The sequence below is a fragment of the Neophocaena asiaeorientalis genome, unplaced genomic scaffold (assembly GCF_003031525.2).
Source record: "Neophocaena asiaeorientalis asiaeorientalis breed wild unplaced genomic scaffold, Neophocaena_asiaeorientalis_V1.1 scaffold79, whole genome shotgun sequence".
Lineage (NCBI taxonomy): Eukaryota > Metazoa > Chordata > Mammalia > Artiodactyla > Phocoenidae > Neophocaena > Neophocaena asiaeorientalis.
In genome coordinates, this window is record NW_020175402.1 from 3,926,642 (window position 1) to 3,949,685 (window position 23,044).

The 23,044-nt window shown below is 55.4% G+C and overlaps 1 protein-coding gene across 4 annotated transcripts in view; it reads left to right on the top strand.

Moving 5' to 3' along the window:
• Positions 1 to 21,828, top strand: part of MAN1C1 (mannosidase alpha class 1C member 1) — a 134,201-nt gene extending 112,373 nt beyond the window's left edge. Inside the window, exons 6-14 of one of the 4 annotated variants that reach the window (XM_024766859.1) lie at positions 488 to 548; positions 942 to 1,072; positions 1,666 to 1,792; positions 4,809 to 4,902; positions 10,075 to 10,190; positions 15,941 to 16,160; positions 18,665 to 18,837; positions 19,985 to 20,100; positions 21,063 to 21,828. In XM_024766859.1, the coding sequence (XP_024622627.1) occupies positions 488 to 548; positions 942 to 1,072; positions 1,666 to 1,792; positions 4,809 to 4,902; positions 10,075 to 10,190; positions 15,941 to 16,160; positions 18,665 to 18,837; positions 19,985 to 20,100; positions 21,063 to 21,183 (1,159 nt within the window). In that variant the 3' untranslated portion in view covers positions 21,184 to 21,828. Of the gene's footprint in view, positions 1 to 487; positions 549 to 941; positions 1,073 to 1,665; positions 1,793 to 4,808; positions 4,903 to 10,074; positions 10,191 to 12,681; positions 15,442 to 15,940; positions 16,161 to 18,664; positions 18,838 to 19,984; positions 20,101 to 21,062 lie in introns of those variants that run through there. The other 3 variants (XR_003006129.1, XM_024766860.1, XM_024766861.1) reach the window with 3 other exon arrangements.
• Positions 21,829 to 23,044: the final 1,216 nt, after the last annotated feature.

Consider the following 23,044-nt stretch of genomic DNA (forward strand, 5'->3'; position numbering starts at 1 on the left):
CCTGAAACCACATCAGAGAGGAGAAGAGCAGCCTTAGGGGAGCCCCAGCCCAGCCCAGATAAAGCGGTGCCCCTCAGCTGGCAAACTGTGACCTCCCAGACCCACGCCTGCCTTCCTAGGTCCTGTCCCTGGGAGACAGAGGGATGACAGAGGCCAGTCCCCAGGGAGCCAGAGCTACCACAGCAAGGAAGCAGAGGGGCTTCCAGAGGCTCCGGCAGAGCCAGCCCCCCCGGCCTGCCACACACTGACTGCACCTTGGAGGCCCTACGGATAGGGGGTGCTCACTCCACCCCGCTCTGTGCCCACCCACTGTCACCCCGCAACCTCCCTGCAGAGGGAAGTTGACCCTTGTCTCCCTGGTTGTCCTAAATGTCCCACAGGAAAGAGTGTCATGATACACATGAGGGCTCAGATCAGGGAGAGGAAGCAGCTTACCCAAGGCCACCCCCATCCTGCATCTTCCTCTTCTCTCTCAACCCCCGCAAAGCCCTAGGAGCGGAGACTGGGACGCATTAACCTCACTCAGTCTGACGGATACAGAAACTAAGGTACACGGGAAGGAATGGTTTGCCCAAGACCTCGCTGCTAACAGACTCGAACCTGTGCCTCCTGGCTGCAGGTCGCAGGGAGATTTTCAGTGACAGCTGCTGGAAAGGCAGCGTCCTGGCCTCTTATGTAATGAGACGACAGGCCAGCAGCTGCACGGTGACTGGGACAAGCTCTGGCGTCAGAGCCGCCCTGGGTCCCCACTGTTCCATTTACTGTGTGATCTCGGGCAGTGATTTCACTGCCCTGTGCCTTGTTTTCCTCATCTGTGAAAGGGGCAGATGGGAGGATTACCCGAGGCCCTGCCCCTGCACTCTTCCTCCGTGAAAGCACCCAGTACTTTCAAGGAAGGGGAGGGAGCGGTTAGTTGACAGCCTTCTCCGACGGGGTCGCAGGGTCATGCTGGTGATCCATCTAAGGTGTTCGTGAGACACGTACATGCTCAGCGAGTGAGGAGACCTTTGCTCCGAGAGCCCCTGCTGCTTTCATTCCCGACCTCGGACCTCCCAGGGTCCAGCAGCCCCAGGTGTGTGCTCTTAGCAGGGCCACCCGCCCTTCAGGTGTGGGTTCCACGAAGTTCCAGGGGCCGTTGTGTGTCCGTGAGCAGCACTGGCTCGGGGTGGGGGGGCCAGAGGGGATTCCTGCTCTCTTCATCTGCCCCCTTCGGACCCCAGCCATGCACCATTTACCCTCCACAAGCAGCAACAATGATTATGAGCCATTGATACGTGGATAGAAATAGTGTTCTGTGGCGGGGGGTGGTCTTTGTGGCCCCTGACAGCATTATCGGTGTCACCTGTAAATTTAGCATCACGTGTGTGCCAGGTCTTGGCCACCAAAGCAGCTCTGCTAATATTCTTCTGGAGCCTACACGTCTTGCAGAAGCTGCTTGACCATAGAAACAAAGAATATTGCCTGTCAGACAGGCCTGGGTGACCCTCGGCAAGTTTCTCACCAGCCTCAGTGTCCTTATCAGCTAAATGGGGCTGAGAATAGTACCGACCCCCAGGGAGGGTTAACTGGGATTGCACGGCGAAGCTCCTAGTGCAGTGCCTGGCAATGGGGCAGAGGAGCCAGCTCTGCTGGCAGAGGGTGACCGAGGCTGCTTCTGTCTTTCAGCGGCTCCAACAGGAGCTGGGGCTGGGCCGTGGCAGGGGGCAGCAGCATCCTGGCGGAGTTTGGATCCCTGCATCTGGAGTTCTTACACCTCACCCAGCTCTCTGGCAACCAGGTCTTCGCAGAAAAGGCAAGTCTTCTCCCCTGCTCCCTCTTCTCCACACGGAGAGCGAAGGGTGGGCACTCGGCCCGTGACGGGGAAATGGACCGCGGGCCAGCTGGAGGGTGTGTGGGGAGCCCGAAGGCCTCCAGCCACTGCCAGCATAGCACATAGTTGCCTCATCGTAACCGATGCCAGGCGCCAGGGAGGTGAGTGCAGGGAGTCAGCAGCATTCTACAGAGGGCGCGGCAGAGACATAGCTGCCAGCGAGAAGGTTTTCCCTGGTACATGCGCGCCTGCTGGCAACCACACACGTGTGAAATCCGGAGAAAGTGCAACAACGGAAATCCAGGCACCAGATTGCGTTGGCAGGAATTGGCCACCCGGCACAAAAGTCCCCTTTCCAGAGACATTTAACTTCTTCGAGTGAGATCTGCCTGCCTTTCCCCTTCCAGATGCCCGTCTAGTGCATGCTGTCAGCAGGCTGGCAAAGCAGTTTCATTCCACGGCAGAGGCTCACCTCTGTTCCTTCTCGTCGTTACCAGGCTGGCGAAGGCCACAAGGGGCTCAGAGCGCTAGCACCCAGGCCTTCGTCCATCCTGACAGCTGCCCATCCCTGCCCCCCTGTGAAGCCCTCCAGAAGGAGCGGTTCCTCGGTGTCACAGCCCTTGGCAGTCCTACTGTCTGCAAGTGTCTCCGTAGGTCTAACCCTCAACCCGAGGAAGAGAAGTGGACACACACCACCCTCAGATGGTGCTTGCCCCTTCCTGAGTCCTGCCCCTATAGGGAGATGAAGCCCTGGCCTCCAGGAAGAAGGAGACCCCCACTCCCAAAGCCTTCTCTTCCCCCCAAATGTTAGTCTCTCGGAACACCAAGGGAGCTGGGAGGTCACAGAGTCACACCTCTACCCAGTGGCTCTCAGTCTTTTGTCGGCCGAGCAGCCCCAAAGCATCATCTAGCATGCTGGTGAAGAAGCGGATTTCTGAGTGTCGCCCCAGGCCCAAGAGTCTGCATTTGAAATAAGCCCCCATGTGCTCTTTGATGCCAGGCTTAGGACCACTGCTTGCTCAGTTGTGGGAATCCACCCGAGCTTTCTTGAGAAGCTCAAAGAAGAGCTTTCAACCCCTTGGTTGCTCCCTCTGCACTGGGGCTCACTACCAGCCTCAAACAGCCCCTCATGTTGTCAGACCTCCCTCCAGAAGCTTTTCCTTATGTTGAGAGGACTCTGCCTCCCTGGGATACCCCACCTCAAGAGCTCATGGAACAAATTCAATCCCACTTCCGATGGGTCTTCTCCTCTGGTCTTTTTTCCTGCCTCCAGGCCCTGCCTGCCCCCAGCCCCCCTATTTCCACTGCTCTTGAGCCAGACCCCTCTAGGAACACCACGGCCGGCTCAGAGCGGAGTGAGACGAGCAGCTTGCTCTAGTTCCTGCTAGTCTGGAGATACCACTGCCTGAGCACCTACGATGTGCTGGGTACCGTATAGTAGCTCTGATTTCCCCACCAACCCTATGAGGTGTATCTTCTGTCATCCCCATTTTGCAGAGGAGGAAACTGAGACTCAGAGAGGTTAAATCACTTGTCCTGGGTCATCCAGATGGTAAGTGATAAAGCCGAGACTCAAACCCAGGACTTTCTGGCTCTGAAACCCATGCTCTTCAAGACCAGATCAGTTCAGCAGGCTTCCGGATTTTTCTCAAGCGTCCATCCACCTCATTGTCTCTCTGTGTCTCTTTACATTTACATTCTCCAGCTACTTTCATCCGCCAGTCATTGCCTCCCACAGAGGCGATTATTGGCAGTCAACAAATTGGCTCAAATTCTAGTAGCGCCCGCACCCTCCGGGGGAGCTAATTTAGCCCGTTTCACTGCTCACCACAAGGACAGTCGAGAATAACTCAGGTACAAGCACATTCCTGTCCGCCATAATGGGCTCCGTTAACATAAATGGATATGAGACCTGATGTGGCAAAGCAAAGTGCTGTCCCCCGGAAAGAAAGGTCTGACAGCTAAAAGGCTGCTTTCCCTGCTCCTTACCTTGTAGATAAATCTGCCAGCGTGCTACAGCTCCATCCCCGAGGGCCTTTCTGTCCTGCAGAGTCTGTGCTGGGAGGATTTCGTGTACCGCCAGACAGCAGACCCTGATGGATCAAGCCTTCCTGAATCCCGCATTGTACCCTTTGTAGCCCAAAAGGTTGCAGATCCAGCCTCCTGATCCAGCGGGTGTGGCCTCTGCTACTCGCTGCTGCGTGGTCCCTGCCCTGATCCATGTTGGAGCCGGGGCTGCTCCCTGTGGTCAGAGGGGCCTGACTCACGTCCTGGCTCTGCCACTTACAAACCCCGTGACCATGGGCAAGTGACTGACGCTCTCTGAGATCCGGCTTTCTCGTCTGTTAGACTGAGATAATAATACCGTATAGGTTGTTATGAGGGTTGGAGATAATGTATCTAATGGGTCTGGCTCACAGCAACTGAGAAACGTTGACAGCGTTGTAGCGTTGTAGCTGTTGTTAATAAAACCCCAAGATGCCTATTAGGGTACAGGGATGTTGAGGGGCGCAGGCCTCCCCTCTGGAACGGTTCCCACAGTATCTGATAACATAACATGTTACCAAGCTGAACCGTGTGAAATTGCCAATATAACCGTTTCTGACCTGTTAAAAAGACAGTTCTGTCTAGCGCTTACAAATGAGCTACTGTCACTTATACGAACGCCCTCCTAAAAAGACCCGTCCCCCAAATCAACACGCAGTGAGGAAGGGGTGAGGTGGGGGAGGGGCAACTGGCAGGGCCCCGGGCAGAGCAGTCAGCGCAGAGGTGGAGGGTCAGGCCCCACTGTGGCCGCACCCCGCTCCTGAACACAGGGGCAGGACCGACTCACACCTCCGGGTTGGAGCCGGCTGCTAGTTACGCAGCTCTCCCTTCCTGCCTCGTCGGAATGGTTTCCTCTCTGGACCCGAACCAGCTGCCTCAGTCCTCAGTGGGCTGGGACTCGGCTGGCTTCTTGGAGAAAATGAAGACGTGCCTGGTGTCCATCTCTTGGCAGGTCAGGAACATCCGAAAGGTCCTTAGGGATCTTGACAAGCCCTTCGGCCTCTACCCCAACTTCCTCAGCCCGGTGAGCGGGAACTGGATGCAACGTGAGTACAGGGGCGCCGCTGCCCCTCCTCCAGCGGATTCCTGCCCAGCTTCCCGGCCTGGCTGGGCAAGGCACCCAGCTGAGTGAGGAGCGATGCACTTATTGGAGCCACGTACCAGCAAGGCATTGGCTCGGAGCTCCTGGATACCACCCTCCTGCCACCCTCGGGGCATCGTGGGGAGTGTTCATTTCTGTTGCCATTGCTGTTGTGACGGATGTGATGGCTGCTGGCTAGTGAGGCCCTGCCCTGTGCATCCCCCGCATGCTAGCTGTCTCCAGCCTTCCGTCTCTTACAGTGCCCACCGAAGCCTCCTTCATCCTCCCCCAGACTTGCAGGGGTGCTCCCGTTAGAAGTTTACTCCAAAAACAGCTCTAAGAAAGGCCATGCATCCTCTCCCAGCCCCTTTTATCTGGTTCCCTACCTCCAACTTTAATTTCTTTAAAAATGTGTAAGCAGACCCTAACTATACAGCAATATAAAAATCAGGATCTCATCACTGGTATCTCACACCTGTTAGAATTGGCCCTAGGATTTCCTGCTGTTTATGTTCAGAGGCTTTTTTTTTCAGCCAGACAGTTGTGGGTCACCTGTGGAGCCTCATTCACAGCCCCCAGCTCCACCCACTGAAACAGTGGGATCTGAAGGTCTCTCAGGCAGGGCAGTGTTAAAGTCTTCCAGCTCCCGGGATTGCACCCCTATCGAGAAGCCCCGCTCTGCCTTGCCCTTCTGTCCGAGGCCCTGGTCGTGTGATCACAGTCAGCACAAATTGGGGGCAGCAGGTTCCATGGGCCCTGCCTCTAGGGGCTTCCCAAGACTTGCCCAGAGCCCCTACCTCCGCTGCCTCTACCCAAAAAAGGACCCCTCTCCCTTTCCCTGCCTCCAGCCCCAATTGTTATGGCATTAGCAAGGGCTCAGCGACAAAGTAGACCTGAGTCTAATTACTGCATGCCTGAGGGGAATTCAGTTCATCCCTTGGAGCTTTGGTTTCCTCTCCTGCAAAATGGGAGAACAGCTGGAGATGTGTTCTTTGTGCACCGTGGAGGGGCGTGGGAGCAATGGTCAGAAGCTGCAGGAAACAGACTTCAGTTCATCTTCCAAAGATGACGTGGGTTGTCCCAAATGGTCATGAGCGCCCATCACCAAAAGTATGCAAGCAGGGCCTGGAGGGCCAGCTGGCCAGCCGGCAGGGATACTGTGAGGAAACCGCAGAGGCCTGTCCTATCCCAGAGCCTCCATGATCCGCATCCAGGAGACCCAGAAAGTTCGACGGGGGAGTTTTCCTTGGTGATGACCTCACTCCCAAGGAGCCTCCTGCAAAAACCACTTACAGAAATGCAAAGTTTTTTTGTTTTGTTTTGTTTTGTTCTGTTTTTGCAGTACGCGGGCCTCTCACTGTTGCGGCCTCTCCCGTTGCGGAGCACAGGCTCCGGACGCGCAGGCTCAGCGGCCATGGCTCACTGGGCCCAGCCGCTCTGCGGCATGTGGGATCTTCCCGGACCGGGGCACGAACCCGTGTCCCCTGCATCGGCAGGCGGACTCTCAACCACTGCGCCACCAGGGAAGCCCAGAAATGCAAAGTATTTTTAACCAAAACACACTGCCAAATTCAAAAGTGCCGGGAGAAAATGAAGGTTTGAATTACAGATTATGGCCATGGGAAGAAACAGTTCAATAGCCGTTCCTGCCTTTAATTGCAAGGCCTGACTGGGTAAAGAGATAAACTAAGCAGCTGCCTGCCTTAGCTGCTCCAGGACAATGCAGCAAAACCCATAAAAAGAAGGAGAGGGGCGTGGCTTCCCAGTCTGAATAGCTACCTTGGCAAATTACAGGGGAGCCGCCCCCCTCTTCCCCTGCACCGCTGAGAAGCATAATTTTCTTTTCAGGCTGCACCTGGGGTCGCAAGGCCGGGCAGAGTCAGTCACATATGGAAAATTGTCTCATATTAATAAAATATGAATCACAGGCTGCCAAATTTCAGAGGGAAGTTTATAAAGAAAGCCCTGATCACCGGGGTGCCTGCTTTCCTCCTCCCCTGGCTTTGGCGCCTGGGGTCATCCCAGGTTTTCTGTGGTTTCCTTGGGTGTTTTGGTCTGTTTTTGTCTTTTTAGGTTTTTTTGTTTTTGTTCTTGTTTTTTGATGATTGTGTAATTTTCCAGCAAACGATAACATTCCCAACTTGCATAAGCTCAGTTCACATTCTTTTCTCGCCTTGAATCCTCTGCGGAGCCCGTTGCAACCAGAGAAATTGCAGCTTAAAGAGACAAAGGGCTAATGAGGGCTGCATCCCAGTCCCAGACCTCTGCTCCTGCCTGCTCCCCACTCCTGCCTGAAGTTCAGCTTCAGGGTAGCCGGGGAGGCTGAGACCCTCCTGCCGCTAGGACCTCACAGCCAGGATAGGTCCAGCAGGCACAGAAGAGACCAGTCCCAGCAGAGCCGCTGAGAGCTCGAAGAGCTGCCAGCCCTTTGGCTTGGCCCCTGGCGTGGCTTGTCCTCCGTGTCCACTGCCCGAATCCCACACTTTCCTCAGTGGGAGGGAAGTGGCAAGTCCAGGTTCTCTCCCGTGGCTGTGGGAGTGTGAGCTGCCCGCCAGCTCCACCCCGGCCACCTCCCCCAGCTTCATGCCACTTTTCCCGCCAGCGATTCCCAGGCGTATAGGGTGGCTGCCTCCTGCTGCCAAGTGTGGTGGGAGCATTGTTGACACGATCAGGATGCAGCAGAACCCATCTCTGCTCACGTACACCAACTCTCCCTTCTACATTTTACAGATCAGGAGACAGGCCCAGGGGCTCTGGCTTGCCCTGAGCTAATGGTGGATCCACGGCTCTAATTCCCACTCCTGCACTTCTCCCCACGTGCCCCTCGGTGCGGGGAAGACACCCCCCACCTGTGCACTGCAGCTGAGGCCCCGGGAGACTATACACATGTCCCCAAGAGGGTGTCCTATCTCAAACACCTGTGGAACTCCTGCTGACCTGGCTCCCGTCTCCCGCGCACACCTGCCAGGTGAAGCCCTTGACCTTGTCCCTCACACACACTCTGCAATCACATGGTGAAGTCCAGTCTCTTTGGCTTTGACGTTCAAGGCTCTTCCGAGCACAGCCCCCACATGCCTGCCTTTCTCTCATTCAGGACTTACTGGGCGTCTGCAGTGTGCCACACAGGTATTGGGCATAGATGCGAGTCATACAGGGTCCCTCCCCACACAGCCCACAGCCTAGCGGGGGAGGTAGACCCACAAACAGGTACCGATGACACAGCGCTGGGAGCAGCTGAGGGCAAGGCTCGCACCTAGCGACGGTGGGACAGCTGCACCAAGCACTTCCCGCAGGAGGGCGCTGGGCCAGAGGGTGCAGGTGCCTTATTTCCCTCACGTCACCCTGCGGGGACCTCAATGTTATGGGGACACGGAGGAAAGCCCTTCCGAGCTGAGGTGAAGCAGTGAGGGGGTGTCAGCCACACAAGGTAGGGAAGGGTATTCCTGGCAGAGGGGTCATCACAAGTGAGACAGAGTGGGCAGGGGGCTAGCGGTGTTTGGGGTGGCAGAGGAACCGTGAGAGGAGGCAAGCCCAGGAGACGAGCGTGGAGGTGCCCGTGCCCCCGGCTGAGTGCCATGAGCGGGGGCCCCTTCTGTGCAGGCTGACCCAGTCTGACTTCCGGCCTCCCCACCCCTGCCTTGCACAGACCTCGCGCCCCGGCCGTGGACACGCCATCCACATGCCGGGCCTGACACAGCCCTGCCCTCCCTCTGGGCTTGCCCAGCTGTGTCCTCCCCCTGGGAACAGGGGCAAGGGGGACGCTGTGCTGGTTCCGTCTTTTCAGGTAACAAAGTCCAGCCCACGCTGGTCCCCCCCGCACGTCTCCCTAAGCCTCAGGCTTTACCTGGTCTGTTCGCATTTTCACTAGTGCTCCTTCCGTTCCTGAACCCTTGCTGGGCCAGGGTTTGTTTACGGAGGGGGCTGGAGGGGGCCCCTGTTTACTGTGGGAGCCTCCTGTCAGCCCCCTTTCCTGGTTCCCAGCTGTCTGACCCTCTGAGTTTTGATCTGACCCTCCCTCTTCCCACTTGCCCTTTCTTTCTCTCTGCATCTTTGTTTTCATTCTCTGGTTGACTGTGTAAGCCTGCAGATGGTGAGAGCTCTACCAGCTCGGCAGCTTTGGCCGAGCTATTTAGGCTCACTCTCAGTTTTCCCATCTGGGAAATGGGGTTCGTAGTGCTTACCTTACAGGGTTCTTGGGAAGATTGTTATAAATGACACAGTAAAGCTCCCAGCCCACAGTAGACCCTCGATAAAGGGTAGCTGTTGCTGTATCTCTATTTCTTTCTCTCTCCCCCCACCCACTTTCCCTCCCCTCTCTTTTTCTAACCCCTCTTTCTCCAGAGGAGCTGAAAATCCTCTTCCCATCCCCCCCACCCCTCCTTCATCCACCCCCTTCCCTTCTCCACTGTCTCGCTGCTTAACAGGGAGCCGCAGTCTTCTCCTCGTTTTATCTATTAAACGCCTTTATGTTTCCCTGTTGTTAGTTGTGAGTGAAGCATCGCCGTGTCTTGCTTCTGTAATTAAGTGCTCCTCTGTCAGCCATCTCTCTCCTGGGGTAGCCCTGGGTGGAGACACCTGCCCGTTCAGCCACACCTGGAGTTCCTCCTCCACCAGGGCGGACGGAGGGGTCCTCAAACCCGGTTTTCCTTCCCTCTGCTCCTTTGAACCCCATTTATCCCAATTTGCTAAATTTAAACTTGGCTTTCCCAGAACAGCTTTGTGCTCTGACCAACTAAATTAAGCCCATTGCTCCTTTCCGTGGCCTTTTATGAACCTGCCCAGCATTAATTACCATGTTTGTCACCAGGTAATAAAAATGTCTGAACTCCCTGCCACCAGATTACCTTTTTCAAGAAATGCAACCCATTTACGGTTAATAACCAGAGGTCCTGCCCCGTCCTCCGCCTGCAAAAGCAACACGATGACATGATTTATAGCAGCCGAAGGAGCCCCTGCATTTCCATGAGGGACGATGGTGCTCAAGCTGGCCCTGGTTCCCCCGGTCGCAGGCCATGCCTGCCTCCCAGCCCCGCTTCTGTCGGGGGCTCCGAGGCTGCGGATTAAATGCTCGCTCCCCACCGAGTCGCGGCGGCCTCAGCAGGTGGAGATAATGTTCCTGTCCTCTCTCCCCTCACAGACCATGTCTCGGTTGGAGGACTCGGGGACAGTTTTTACGAATATTTGATCAAATCCTGGCTGATGTCGGCCAAGACAGATATGGAGGCTAAAGATATGTACTACGAAGCCTTGGAGGTAAGACAGGCGCCTGATTCTTCATGGGTGGTCAGTCACTCACCACCAGTTCCCACGTGGGTTCCTGAGAGGCAGGGGGCTTGCTCGCCACCACACCCCTACGGCGAACTGTCGACAAGACAGTCCCCTCCCCAGCCTGTTGCTTGCCTCTTCTCAAACACCCTGAAATTAGGACTGTGTGAGCACCCTCATTTCACAAATGCAAAACCCAAGCTCAAGGAGGTGAAGTCATTTGTCCGAGGTCTCACAGGAAGCAGCAGGCAGTCTGATTCAGAAACCACAGTGTCTGTGTTTCTGTTGATGTGTCAGAGCCCAGAACACAGCCAGACTAGGAGCCCCCAAGTGAGGCTGCCAAAGCAAGACCCTCGGCCATCTTCCTGTGGAACCAGAGGTGACTACTTAGCACATCCCGGCTGGGCGGGGCCTCCCTCAGTGGAGCATCCACTTCTCTTCCTTCTCTTTCTGTGGATGGAAACCAAGGCCCAGTGAGGGGAAGGCACTTGCTCAAAGCCACACAGCACAGAACTGGCAGAGCTGGAGCTAGAGCCAGGTCTCCAGAGCCAGCCGCCAGGTTCTCCCCACTGTCCCTCAGCTCTGCTGGTCTGTCTACAGGGCATGGAGTGAACAGGGATGCTAAGCTCAGATGGGTCCCTCCAAAGAGGCAGAGACTGTAGGACAGAGGGGGAGTCGGTTAGAATCCCAGCAGCCCCATCGATAGATACCTTTGAGCCCAACGAAAGAAAAGGCACTGGGCAGGCTCCGGGCCTCAGTTTCCTCATCAAGTACGTTGAGCAGGTTGGATCTATTCTGCTGCCGCCGTGGTCTAAGCTAAGTGGATTCCTCGCTCCACCCCTCCCCACTCTAAGTCAGTTCTTCCGCAGCAGCCAGAGTAGCTGTAAGTGCACGTCCCTCCGCTCGTGACTCCCTTAGCGCTCGGAATGAACCAGACTCCTCACCTTTGCCTGCAGTCCCCGATCTGGGACTGCCAGTCACTCTGAGCTCTCTCCCCTTTGCCCTCTGAGCTCTCGTTCCCAACCTTCCTCAGATACACCAGACTCGTTCCCACCTCAGGGCTTCTGTACCTGCTGTTCCTTCTACCTGGAGTATCATCCAGGTGGCTGGGTCCTGCTTATTGGTCAACTCAGATGCCACTGAATTAGCCTTCCCCAGCTTCTCTCTCTCTCACACACCTGAGGCTTACATTATCAGTCATCTTCACCTTTATCAGCATCTAAAATGATCACATGTGTGTATTTGTTTACTTGTTTATTGTCTATCTTCCTGAGCTGTCTAGAGCAAGGATTTTGTCTACTCATTCACTGTATACTTCACTCCCAAAACAGTGCTTGGTACCTGGGAGGCATACAGTCACTATTTTGTGAACAAATAAATGGATGAGGGGAAGGCAGGAAGGAAGAGAGGGAGGGAGGGAGAGGGGAAGGAAAGATGAGTGGGTGGGTGAACACATGGATGATTGAATGGATGGATGGGTGGGTGGGAGGATGGATGGGTAGGTGGATATGGGTGGATAGGTGGGTAGATATGGGTGGATGGATGGGTGTGGGCAGCAGACTGGATGGATGAATGATATCTAGCTACACTCTGATCGCATGAATCCGGCCAGGAATGGTAGTCCTTAAAGGAGGCACATTGGAACAGGCCTCCAGAGCCGTCGGTCCTTTAAACTGTGGGCTCAGTGATGAGTTTTCCCTGCCCAGCTCCCTGGCACCAAGACCTGAGTCATGAAGCAGGTCCCAGGATTCCTGTCCCAGCTCAGTCTGGCTCAGCCCCGTCCACTCCAGGCTTCTGAGCTGAGCTTCCACTGCAGTCTGCGGCTCCTGTCAAGGATTAGCGGTCAGGTTCAGCGGTGGCCAGGTGTGCCGCCTGGAGAGGCCCCTTCTGCCCTTTCTGCCTTCCTTGCAGAGTAAACATAAAGTCCATGAGCAGCCCAGTTCCCAGCCCTCAGGGAACACTGTAGTTGAGGCTTCAAGGGAAGAAATGGCCACAAATTATTTAAGCAAACAGGGAGTTTTATAGAAGTACTCGATTGAACAGGCTAGAACTCAGCTTTGCTCCCACATTTTATCTCCCCAGTGAAGAGCCTGAAATGTCTCTGACCCTGGGTAAAGGCTGGGCCTCTGGCGAGTTTGGGGCTTTGAAGAATGTTCTGGTGGTTGTCAGCCTTGTTGGCATGTTAAAAATCACCTGGGGAGCTGTAAAACCCCAATGCCCAGGCTGCACCCCAACAAGGTGACATCAGAACCTCTGGGCTGGGGCCCAGGCAATAACCTTGAAAGCTGCCCTGGGGGCTCCAGTATGTGAGTTAGACCAGTGTCCAGCTAGGGTGGGTGTGAGGGCTTCAGACAGATCAGCTGGGCACACCCCAGGGTCACGGAGGAGGGTCAGCAAGAAGAACAGGGAGCTTCCGTCCCTGTGGCCTCCTCCAGGCAGGTGCGCTGGGTGCCTGGCCTTAGTTAGCCCCTTCTTGCAGATGATGAAACTGAGGCTCCGAAAGGCCCAAGGTCACCCAGCAACATGGCAGAGCCAGGACGCAAACACGGGTCTCACTGACTCCGGATCCAGGACCCCTGCCTCTACTCACCAGCTGCCGAATTGCAGGGGAGCCTGGCTGGCCTGAAGGCCCTCTCAGAAGTGCGCAGATGGGGTGCCCTCCAGGAGGCAGAGGAAGGAACCGTCAGTGCCAGGCGCTTAGCCAGCGTCTTTGAGTCGCTTCATAACCATCCCAGGAATTATTATTCCGATTTTACAGTTGAGGAAAGGGAGTCTTCAGCAAAGGGAAGTAACTTGCCCAAAGTCACCCAACTCTCAAATTGCAGAGCTGGGATTCAAACTCAGCTCTCTACTATGTCTCTTGCTATGATTTTAGCCTTTTGACCAGTCGGTTGCCCGACCGTGCTATCTTGTGTTTTGCTAAGGGTTTTAGAAAGGCTTGGGGCTTTTGTTTTTTACCTTTGCATTTGCTTGTCTAAACTATATCCTCAAAGAGCGACTGGCCTATCATTTCCTCTTTACCACAATTACTTAGCTTGGGGTTAACCCCAAATAGAAATAACTAGTGGGAGACAGTCTTGAAGGTACAGATTTCCAGCTACAGTTTGAAGCTTCCTGGGATCTCCCCGGATGTCTGTGTCCTCTCCCCAGTGCTGGCAGTGATAAATGAACCAGGTTTCTGTGCCCGGGACTAGCCCTGCCACCCCTCCCGTACCAGCACCCTTAGCGACGCCGAGCAGCTACTGTGGACCCAGCTCTGCCCAGGAGCCAGGGCCCGGGCCAGACGCGGCAGCCCTCCAGGCTGCCTCCGTGCTCCTCCCCACAGGGAGCAGGTGCCCTGGCGCGCCAGTCTCCTCATCAGAGCTTCCCCATCTGCTGCTCAGTGAGGGTTCTGCAGGCAGCCCACCGGCCTGGGCCTTACTGCAGAGGGCAAAGGACAAGACAGATCGAGAAACGAATGTTGTTTGAGCACCTCCCACATGCCAGGCACTGGCTGGAGGATGGTAGTGGTGGCTTCTGCCGTCACCTGGCACTCAGAGTCCTGGGACAAAGTCAGACGTTCCACAGAAATGTATACACATAGGCGCACACAGGTGGGAACAGCACCTCGTAGAAAGATAACAGGGTAGTAGCGTAATGGGGCCACAGTGGTTTAGACTCTGGGGTATTCTCACCAAGGAAGAGGCATCCTGGAGGGGCTCAGACGCAGAGCTAGAGGTAGCAGAGCTGGGATGGGATTTTGGGGGAGAAGCAGTAGTTGCCGCAAAGCCCCGAGGCAGGAAGAAAAGGAGGCCTTTTCTTCGTGGAGGCCACCAGCGCAGAGACCTTCTCTGGCCTCACTCCGCAAAGTAGGACCTCCTCCCCCAGCTTTTTTCTGCCTCGTCCCCTTAATTTGTTTCATTCAGAATGTTGATCACAAATTGGGATTCTCGGGTGTATTTGCTTTTGTTGGGACGTCTCTGTGCCCATGGGTGAGCTCGCTGAGTCCAGGTCCAGACCCGTCTTCAGGGCTGTATTCCCTGCACGGAGCACAGTGCTGGCACCGAGAGGCGCTCACGAAATGTTCACTGGGGGAGGGGGCACAGGAATGAAACGAGGCCTGCGGTGTGGCTGGAGCGGGGACGGGGGCGGGGGCAGACTGGAGAGGAATCATAATAGCCAGCACTTACTGAGGCCTCTCTGTGCGAAGAAACATATGCTCAGCTCTGCAGACGCATCCCGCTGAATCCTCACAACCCTGTGAAGCGGTTCATGCTCTCATCCCCACATTATACATGAGGAAACTGAGGCACAGAGAGAACACAGAACCTGCGCAATGTCACACAGCTCGGAACTGGTGGAGGTGGGGTTTGAACCAGAGTCTACACCCGGGAGCCATGTCCGGGGCATCAGGTTAAACCTCAGGGTGTACATCAGGGAGTCTCGGAGGCCCTGCTGGACTTTCGTCTGAGGGCACTTGGAAACCATGGGAGAGCATTAAACAGACCCAAGACGCAGTCAGGTCCACTACGTACAGAGTGCATCCCACCGCCCGCCCACCCCAGAGGATAGACGGGAGGGCAAGAGTGGAGGCAGAGGCCTGGCCAGGGCCCCAGAGGCTCCGCCCTGGATTAGGACCCATCGAGTCCAGCCTTGCAGCTGTGTGGGTGGCTGCCGCCATCACCTCAGTCTCCACGGCTCCCAAGGGACTAACGGCAGGCAGTCAGGGGCGCGATGGCCTGACACCTATACCCCCCAACATCCTGGGAGTCTTTCCCAACAGCATCACCTCTTGGGGGACCAGGGGAGGGCTCTGAAAGCCCCTTGCCACCAAAAGGAGCAGCAGCCATTGGGTAATGGAAGGAGGCGGGCTTGGGCATCTGGGGGTCCTTGTCCTGACCGTGGTGTGGTGGGTGACCTGGGACACGCCACTCAACAACCCCTGTGTCTAGAGAGGGCACTACAGCCCATGTGCCTGGCTTTTTGTGAGCATTAAATGAGGAAGCCTGTGGTAAGGGTCTGTAGAGAGCAGCTGTTATTGTCTGTGGTCCTTTTTGAGAATCTGATCAAATATTACGGACCCTCTTCCCATGAAAATGCCCTAAAGTGTCACATACAATTTTAGGGGCACTCTGGACCCCTTCCAGCCCATCCACAGGCCAACTGGGCTTCAGGTTAAGATTCCCTAACAGAGGATATAATGGAGATTGATAATAATTTTTAAAGATATTTTTTCCAAAACTTTTTTTTTTTTTTTTTTTTGGCGGTACGCGGGCCTCTCACTGTTGTGGCCTCTCCCGTTGCGGAGCACAGGCTCCGGACGCGCAGGCTTAGCGGCCATGGCTCACGGGCCCAGCCGCTCCACGGCATGTGGGATCTTCCTGGACCGGGGCACGAACCCGTGTGACCTGCATCGGCAGGCGGATTCTCAACCACTGCACCACCAGGGAAGCCCCCCAAAATTTTTTGAATGTAGAAGTTTTAAAAGTCTGTGTAAGAGACTGGCCCTGGGGAGCTGCCTTGTGTCCAAGCCCCCCAGCAAGCACCAGGCCTCAGATGGGTGAGTGGCAGAACCTCCCACCAGCCCCATCAGGGACCGCCCCCAGCCAAGGTCAGCAGGCCTCCTTTGTCTGGGATGGAGGGCTCGACAGAGCTGCACTTGCTGCCGTCTCCAAAATGTTCATTTTCCGTCCTCTCCCTTCCCTTCTCTGTACCCTCCCATGCCCTTCCTCCCCGCCCAATTCCCACCTTGCTCCCAGGCAATAGAGACCCACTTGCTGAATGTCTCTCCCGGGGGGCTGACCTACATTGCTGAGTGGCGAGGGGGGATTCTGGACCACAAGATGGGGCACCTGGCCTGTTTCTCCGGGGGCATGATCGCCCTCGGCGCTGAGGATGCCAAGGAAGAAAAGAGGGCCCACTACCGAGAGCTCGCAGCCCAGATCACCAAGACGTGCCACGAATCGTACGCCCGCTCAGGTAACCCCGCAAGGGGGAGGGGCAGCAGGAAAGACTGAGGCTAGACACCAGGAGGAACTGGAAAGACCAGGAGAGTGGCAGTGAGTGAAGGGAATACATGGACTTAGGGAAGCCTCACCTTGGAGGTTACCCGGAATTTGAATGAGGGGTGTGCTATACACACACAGAGATTGTGCCCTCAGTTAAAGGCAACACGGTGCTGTGTTAGCACATTGTGTGTGCCGGGTGTCATTCAGCACTTGACATACATCATCGCTGACCCTCACAACACAGATGAGGAAACTGAGGCTCAGAGATGACCCGGCCAAGTTCCCATGTGAGGGGCTCAGAGCAGAGGGTCCTCCAGCCCCTGAGGCAGAAACATTGGCTTCCTGAGCCTTTAGCAAATTCCTTCTCCCTGAGCCCTTACCCCTAAACGTATCTCTGCCTTTCCTCCCTGGAACGCTCCCATTCAGAGGGTCTCACCACCTCCTGGCACCACCCCGTAATCACCCTCTGATCCGAGACCCCCGGAAAGCTTGAGAGCTTCTGCACCATCCCCACCAGCACTCACCGCAGCCCTGTCAAACACTAGACTCAGAAGCCGCACGAGAGGATGTGAACCCAACTCCTCATTTTACACGCGGGGAAGCTGAGTCAGCCCAGAGCGGGGACCCGGCTTAGCCAAAGCCACACCGTGTATGAGTAGCTAAGCCGGGGCTAGAACCCAGGTCTCCTGATGCCCAGCCCCATCTTGTGTGCTGCCTTTCTAAACAACATCCCTCAAAAAAAGCCCCGGGCCCCCCTGACCCCAGAAGGGGCCCACCGCTCTGAGTTGTAAACCCAGCCTTGGTTGGAGGAGAGGACCTAAGGTCTGCAGTAAAAGATCCTGGCTCAAATGCCACTCTGCCGCTCAGCAGCTGGTGGCCTCTGTTTTCTCATCTGTTCAATGGGAACAATAACACAGGCCTCCTGGGCCCCACAGGAAGTGCTTGGCCCGTGCCTTCAGCCAGCAGCATGGGAGGCGTTTGTTAGCAGTCCACCGAAAATGTGTCTGTGAGCGCGCCAGTGGAATCCAGAGCTCCTGGAGCTGTTTTCAGGAAGCCAGCAATTCGCAGTGGGTCCTTAAAACCCGTCTTCAATTCCCTTCAAAGAGCTATCTCTGCCAGCACCACAAACAAATAGGAAATCTCAGGAATAATAAAAAGCTTGCTATTTGTCGGGGACAATCAGCCCAGACCATAAAAGACAGTCCGCTTAGTAAAGCATGTTGTTACAACCAGCCCGGCTCGTCCATGGATGGCTGCAGCAATCGCTCTTGCCCTCACCCCATTAGCAGCTTGGCGAAACGGCTGTGTTCTGATGGCCAAGAGCAGCTGTGCCATCTGAGAGGATCAGAGGAGCCAGGATCTGCCTAATTCCTCTTCCATGAAGCCCTCCATGAATGAGTAGGATGTCCTGCAAAGCTCCAATATGTCTCTGAGACAAAGCAGCCCAGGACCTCTTGGGGTCCTGAGCCTTAATGGGGGGTGGGGGGCCCACATTAGGACCAGAGCTGGGCCCTCCGCTGACCTGACAGGATATGCAGGCATTAAAGGGAGGATGATCTGACCCACATACCCTAAATTTTGGACCTAAAGAGTCAGACCCAGGGGAGAAAGAGAGAGAGGACAGCCTGGGGAAAGGGCATCAGACAGATCCAGGGTCACATCCCAGCTCGGCCACAACTTGCTGTGTTACCTTGGACAAATTACATAGCCTCTCTGATCCTCAGTTTCCACATGCGCGAGAGGCAGGTAAAAGTATCTGCCTTACCGAAACAACATTTTTTAAGGATTGCAATAAATGTATGTAAAGCACCCAGCACAGCCCTTGAACTCCTAAATGGTGGCTGCAGTGGTGGTTATAATGGTGGTCATCCAGAAAATAGGAACAGCACCAAACTGACCGAAACCAAACAATGACAACAAAACCCAGACCTCGTCAGGCCTTCTTTATTCAGCTCCCTCTGCCTGAATACATGCCTTCTGGGCGAATCTTCCCTCATCTCCACCTCAGCAGTCTCCCAAACTGTCAGCTCTGGAAGGCTGGTTCTGGGACGTGTCAAAAGCAGTTCCCAGAGAAAGGGGGTCTGTGGAGCAGCATCATTGCAATATTAGCAAATTAAAGGGTCTGGTAAGTCCTGTAGACAGGAGGCTTTCACTTTGTTTAACCCACTGTTCCCCAAATGTGCTTAAAACTACAACCCCTTTTTGGCTGAGCACTGGTTAACATCCTGCAGGGCTAATGTCTCACCCAAACTTTTGTCTCCCCGGACTGCTGGGAAGTTCATTTGGATTCTCAGGGTCTAAACTGCAGACGTTTCGAGGCCTAAGGGCGTTGCTTTGGCCAGCCCATGCCAGCCCATCACCAGCTGGCCCCGGCCAGGGCTACCACGCCACTTCCGTCTCTCCTGGGGCACTGGGATCCTGAAGAGCAGGAGGTGGGAGGTCTGACCCAGGCCCCCTGGTTGGTCATTCTTGCAGATACCAAACTGGGGCCCGAAGCCTTCTGGTTTAACTCAGGCAGAGAGGCCGTGGCCACGCAGACGAGCGAGAGCTACTACATCCTGCGGCCCGAGGTGGTGGAGAGTTACATGTACCTGTGGCGGCAGACCCACGACCCCATCTACAGGGAGTGGGGCTGGGAAGTGGTGATGGTGAGTGGCGGGGCACAGGGGGAGGGTGGTGAACTGGTGGCAGGTGCCCTTGAGAATTCACAGTCAGGGTCCAAACCCAAGAGGAAGGGCAAGCCAGGCTGGCATCTGGCTAAAGTTGAGAGTGCAAAGGGTCAAGGTTTGGTTGCAGAGCCAAGAGTCCCCAGCCGGCCAGGAGCAGGCCAGGAACTCGTGAAGAGTGTTCTGAGTGCCCAATAATGTCAGCAAACTGAGAGGGGCGAACGCAGGGCAGCAGTCAGAGGTGGCCCAGCACACGCGTGGTCACTGCTCTCCGACGCTGAAGCCTGGACAGGTGACTTTAGATTTCTCCTCTGAAACAGGAACGGGCTGCCAGCTCACCTCCCTCCTCTCCCCGAAGCTAGCCCAGCCCTGGGCAGGCCCCTCTCTGGGCTCTGCTCCCCCAATCCCCTTCCTTCTTTGGGGCAGGTGTCAAAGGCAGGGGTGGGGATTCCAGAAGGTTCTTGGATGGATGCCAAGCTTTCTCTGCTGTTCTCCCCCAGGCCCACTGCTCTCGGAGGCACAGACTTGGTGGGGAGAGTCACGCTCCCAGAGCACGTGCTCAGCTGGGGCGTGGGCCCTGCTCAGGCTCCCTGACATGCTTCATTGGCCAGAATCCCTCTGCTTTCCTGAAGACCCTGGTTCTTGACCTTTGAAAGCCAAGTGTTTTGTGCTCCTGGGCCCCACCCACAGACCCTCAGTGGGTACAACTTGCATTTCTGTACAAAAGGCAGGCACAGCCTCTGGCCCAGGGTCTACATCTCTACAGGGAATCCCTGGGGCGTGCCAAGTCCAGTCCCCAAATCCCAGCCCGCAAACATCACCAGCCCCTTCCCCGACCTCTGTCCACCACTGTGGGTGAGTCTGTCAGGTCAGTCTAGTTCCCCGAGAGGCAGAGAAGCTTCCTCTAAGTTCACACCAGGTGAAGCGCTCAGGCCGGGCAGGGACTAAGTTCTCCGCGTGGGCCCAGGGAGCGTGGTGACGGCAGGAATTCGGCCTGCTGCCCCCACCAACGCTGGGGTCCCCAGCCAAGGGGTGGGAGGGCCTGCCTGTTCGAGAGCTGGGCAGGCGTGAATCTTGGGGGGTGGGGCCTCTCCTCTCCCCACACCATGGCTGCCTTCCTTTCCTTCAGGCCCTGGAGAAATACTGTCGGACGGAAGCCGGGTTCTCTGGGATCCAAGACGTATACAGTAAGGTTCCCGACCACGACAACAAGCAGCAGACTTTCTTTCTAGCGGAGACACTAAAGTGAGTCGGGGATCGGCTGGTGTTCTTCCCAGAGGACAACTCGGGCTTTTCTTAGGGAGGGGAGGGGCAGGGGGCAGCAGTCCCTTCCTTCATCATCAGTCAAGTTCTGCTGTCCCAGGAGGGGGGCCCAAGAGGGATGGAGGCTTGGGATCCAGGGGCGGGCCTTGGGCCAGGCCAGTTTCTCCACGCAGAGTGAGGCTGGGCTGGACTCCACCCCCCTAAGCATTAGCTATGTGAGAAGTTAACTTCTTTAACCTGTCTCCTCCAGTTACTTAAGTCCTCTGAAACTGTGCCCTTCTGTAAAATGGGTAGAGTAATAACCATGATGGTGTCAAGCCCGGTCACTGCCGCAGTTGAGCTGCTGTGCTGTTCCCCTCCTTTCTTGGGGTGAAAGTTGGCCTCCTCGTTTCCTCGCTGTTCCCTAAAGCAGTCCCCTTGTGCTTTAGCTCTTTAGGATGGATTGGATGGTCTGTTCCTTCCATTAAAAACCCCCATGGCTTGGAAACCTGCAGTTCTGGAGTCACGACTCCCTGTGCGTTTTAGCGTCCGGACATCTACTTGAGTGTCGAGTCTCCTGGTACAGAAGGAAGCAGGCCGAGTCCTGGGGTAGCCCTCAGGCCTCCCTGCAAAAAAAAAAAGAGAGAATCTAGGCCACACAGGGTCCTAAGAGGGCCAGGTGGGGAAAGCACCTGAGGGAAGCTGGTTGAGGGGGAGGTACAGAGCGGGGGCTGGGGCAGAGCCAGGATGAACCGGTTCTGTCTGACCTAAAGCTCAGTGCTCCCCTCGGCGTCCACAGCTCCTTCCTGGGGACAAGCGCTCCGGGCAGATTTGGGGTCTCCGACCTCCCTGCGCCCTTGGGCACAGGCCAGTCACAGAGGCCCCTGCGATTCCTTCCCAGTGGTTGGCCCCTTCCCCAGAGCGCTGACAGGCTGTGTCTTGCTCCCCTCCCTGCCGGGGCATAGGTATCTCTATCTTCTGTTCTCTGAAGATGACATGCTCTCGCTGGAAGACTGGGTGTTCAACACGGAGGCCCACCCGCTCCCCGTGAGCCACCCGGACAGCTCTGGCAGGGGCGGGGCCTGACTCCCACCACCCGTCGCCTTGTGCTCCAGGACCACCTTTACGGGATCTGGGGCTGTTCTCAAACGGATTGGAGATGTGGGCCCCTGCCTGGCGGACCCGGCAGGTGTGTTGGACGAGCAACTTCTTTTCCTCTGTGAGGAGACAGGACTCGGAGACACAGTGATGTCACACCAGGCCCAGACGTTCCTTTCCACGGAGAATGTCTATGAAACCTGCTCACTTGCCATTCCAGGGCCAAAGCACCGGAGGTTTGCATTGCAGCCTCGTGGATTTGATTCACTTCCTCTCGTTTTGGAGGTTTTTTGGGTTTTGCTTGATTTTGCCTTTTCTCTACAGTTGTGTTTTCTCACAGATTTTAAATATAGTTTTCAAAATCATGCGCTTTCAAAAATGGTGTCCTCCAATAAACTAAACCTTAAAGTGTTTGCACACACACACACAAAATCTTGACCCCATTTTCTATATTTTGAATTCCTTTTGCCCAACGTTTACTATATGTTCAATCATGTGTCATTTACCTTATAATTTGAGGAGGGGTTCCCCTTTGATTTGGGCCTAAGTGTTACGAATCACTAGTGCTGTTTTCAGTATTGTAATGGAAAATTCTGTAAAGTTACAATAAAGGAGTTTATTGAATAAGAAATACAGTTGGGTTCATCGCACATCAGTGACTCCTGGGGAGGCCACTGCAATGCTATCATCAGAAAGAATAATCAACCAGCAGTTGATTTAAGGTATAAAGACGCCAACTTCTATTACCTTCCCTTGAATTGGTCCTAATGTATTCAGGAAGGGTGAGGGCAACCCTTTAAATGAAGCTGGATATTTATACTTACATCAAGGCTTGGAAGAGGCCCAGAGAGGAGCAGCAACTTGCCTGAGGTCCCACAGCCAGTAAAGGCAGAGCTGAAACCCCTAGGGTTTGTTCACCACCCCAGTCCAGGGTTCATCTATTCCATCATTCAACAGATACTTGGTGAGTGCCTGCAGGGGACCAGACGTGGGGACGCGGCTGTGAGTGGGACAGTCATAAGCCCCGCCCTCAGGGAGCATATAGCCAAGCAGGGACACACAGACCATGAAGGAGCATGACTGCAAGTTACGTGAAGTGCTCCAAAAGAGACAAGCAGGCTGAGGCACTAATGTCTGGACCTGCCTTAGAGGGTCAAGGAGAGCCTCTCTGAGCAGATGACCTTCAAGCTGAGAGCTGGAAGGTAAGACTATCCCACAGATCCACTGTCCTCCTGACCGTCACCCCTGGGAGGAGGCCGTTCTGCAGGGCAAGGAGGTCAGGCCCCAACACTGAGGAGAGAGCTTCCCCTCCCTCCCCCTCACCCCTTTGCAGCATGTCCACACAGCTGACTCCACAGGACAATACCGAGTCCTTCCCCAGGCTCAGCCACTTCATTTTGGCTGTTAGTGAACTTGAGTAGCCCCTGGGGTGTTGGGGCCCTGGGCCAGGTGACCTGGCTTTAAACCCTCACTGTGGGAACCCGGGCAGGTCACCTGTCTCCCTGAGCTGCTCTTTTCCATCAGGCAGAGAGCAGACCCTCCACCTCACAAGGTTCTCCTAAGTGGGATGCCGCTGGTGCCCTGGAGCTGTGGGAAGCGCTGCTTCCTTGTTCTGGAGACTCAGATGCTTCCGGCATGTTCTTAAGCAGTAGTTAGAGCTACAGGGAAGCTGTGGCTATAGCAGGAGCCCGGGCATTTGGTAAATAAGTTGCTGCCTGAACCCAGAAAACCACTTCACTCTTGACAGGCACCAAGATAGTATGGCTCCAGTGACCTGCTAGGGCCCATTTTTTAAAAAGCAAAACACAAAATTGATTACACAGGTAGTATAGAAAGGTTAGAAAGCTTA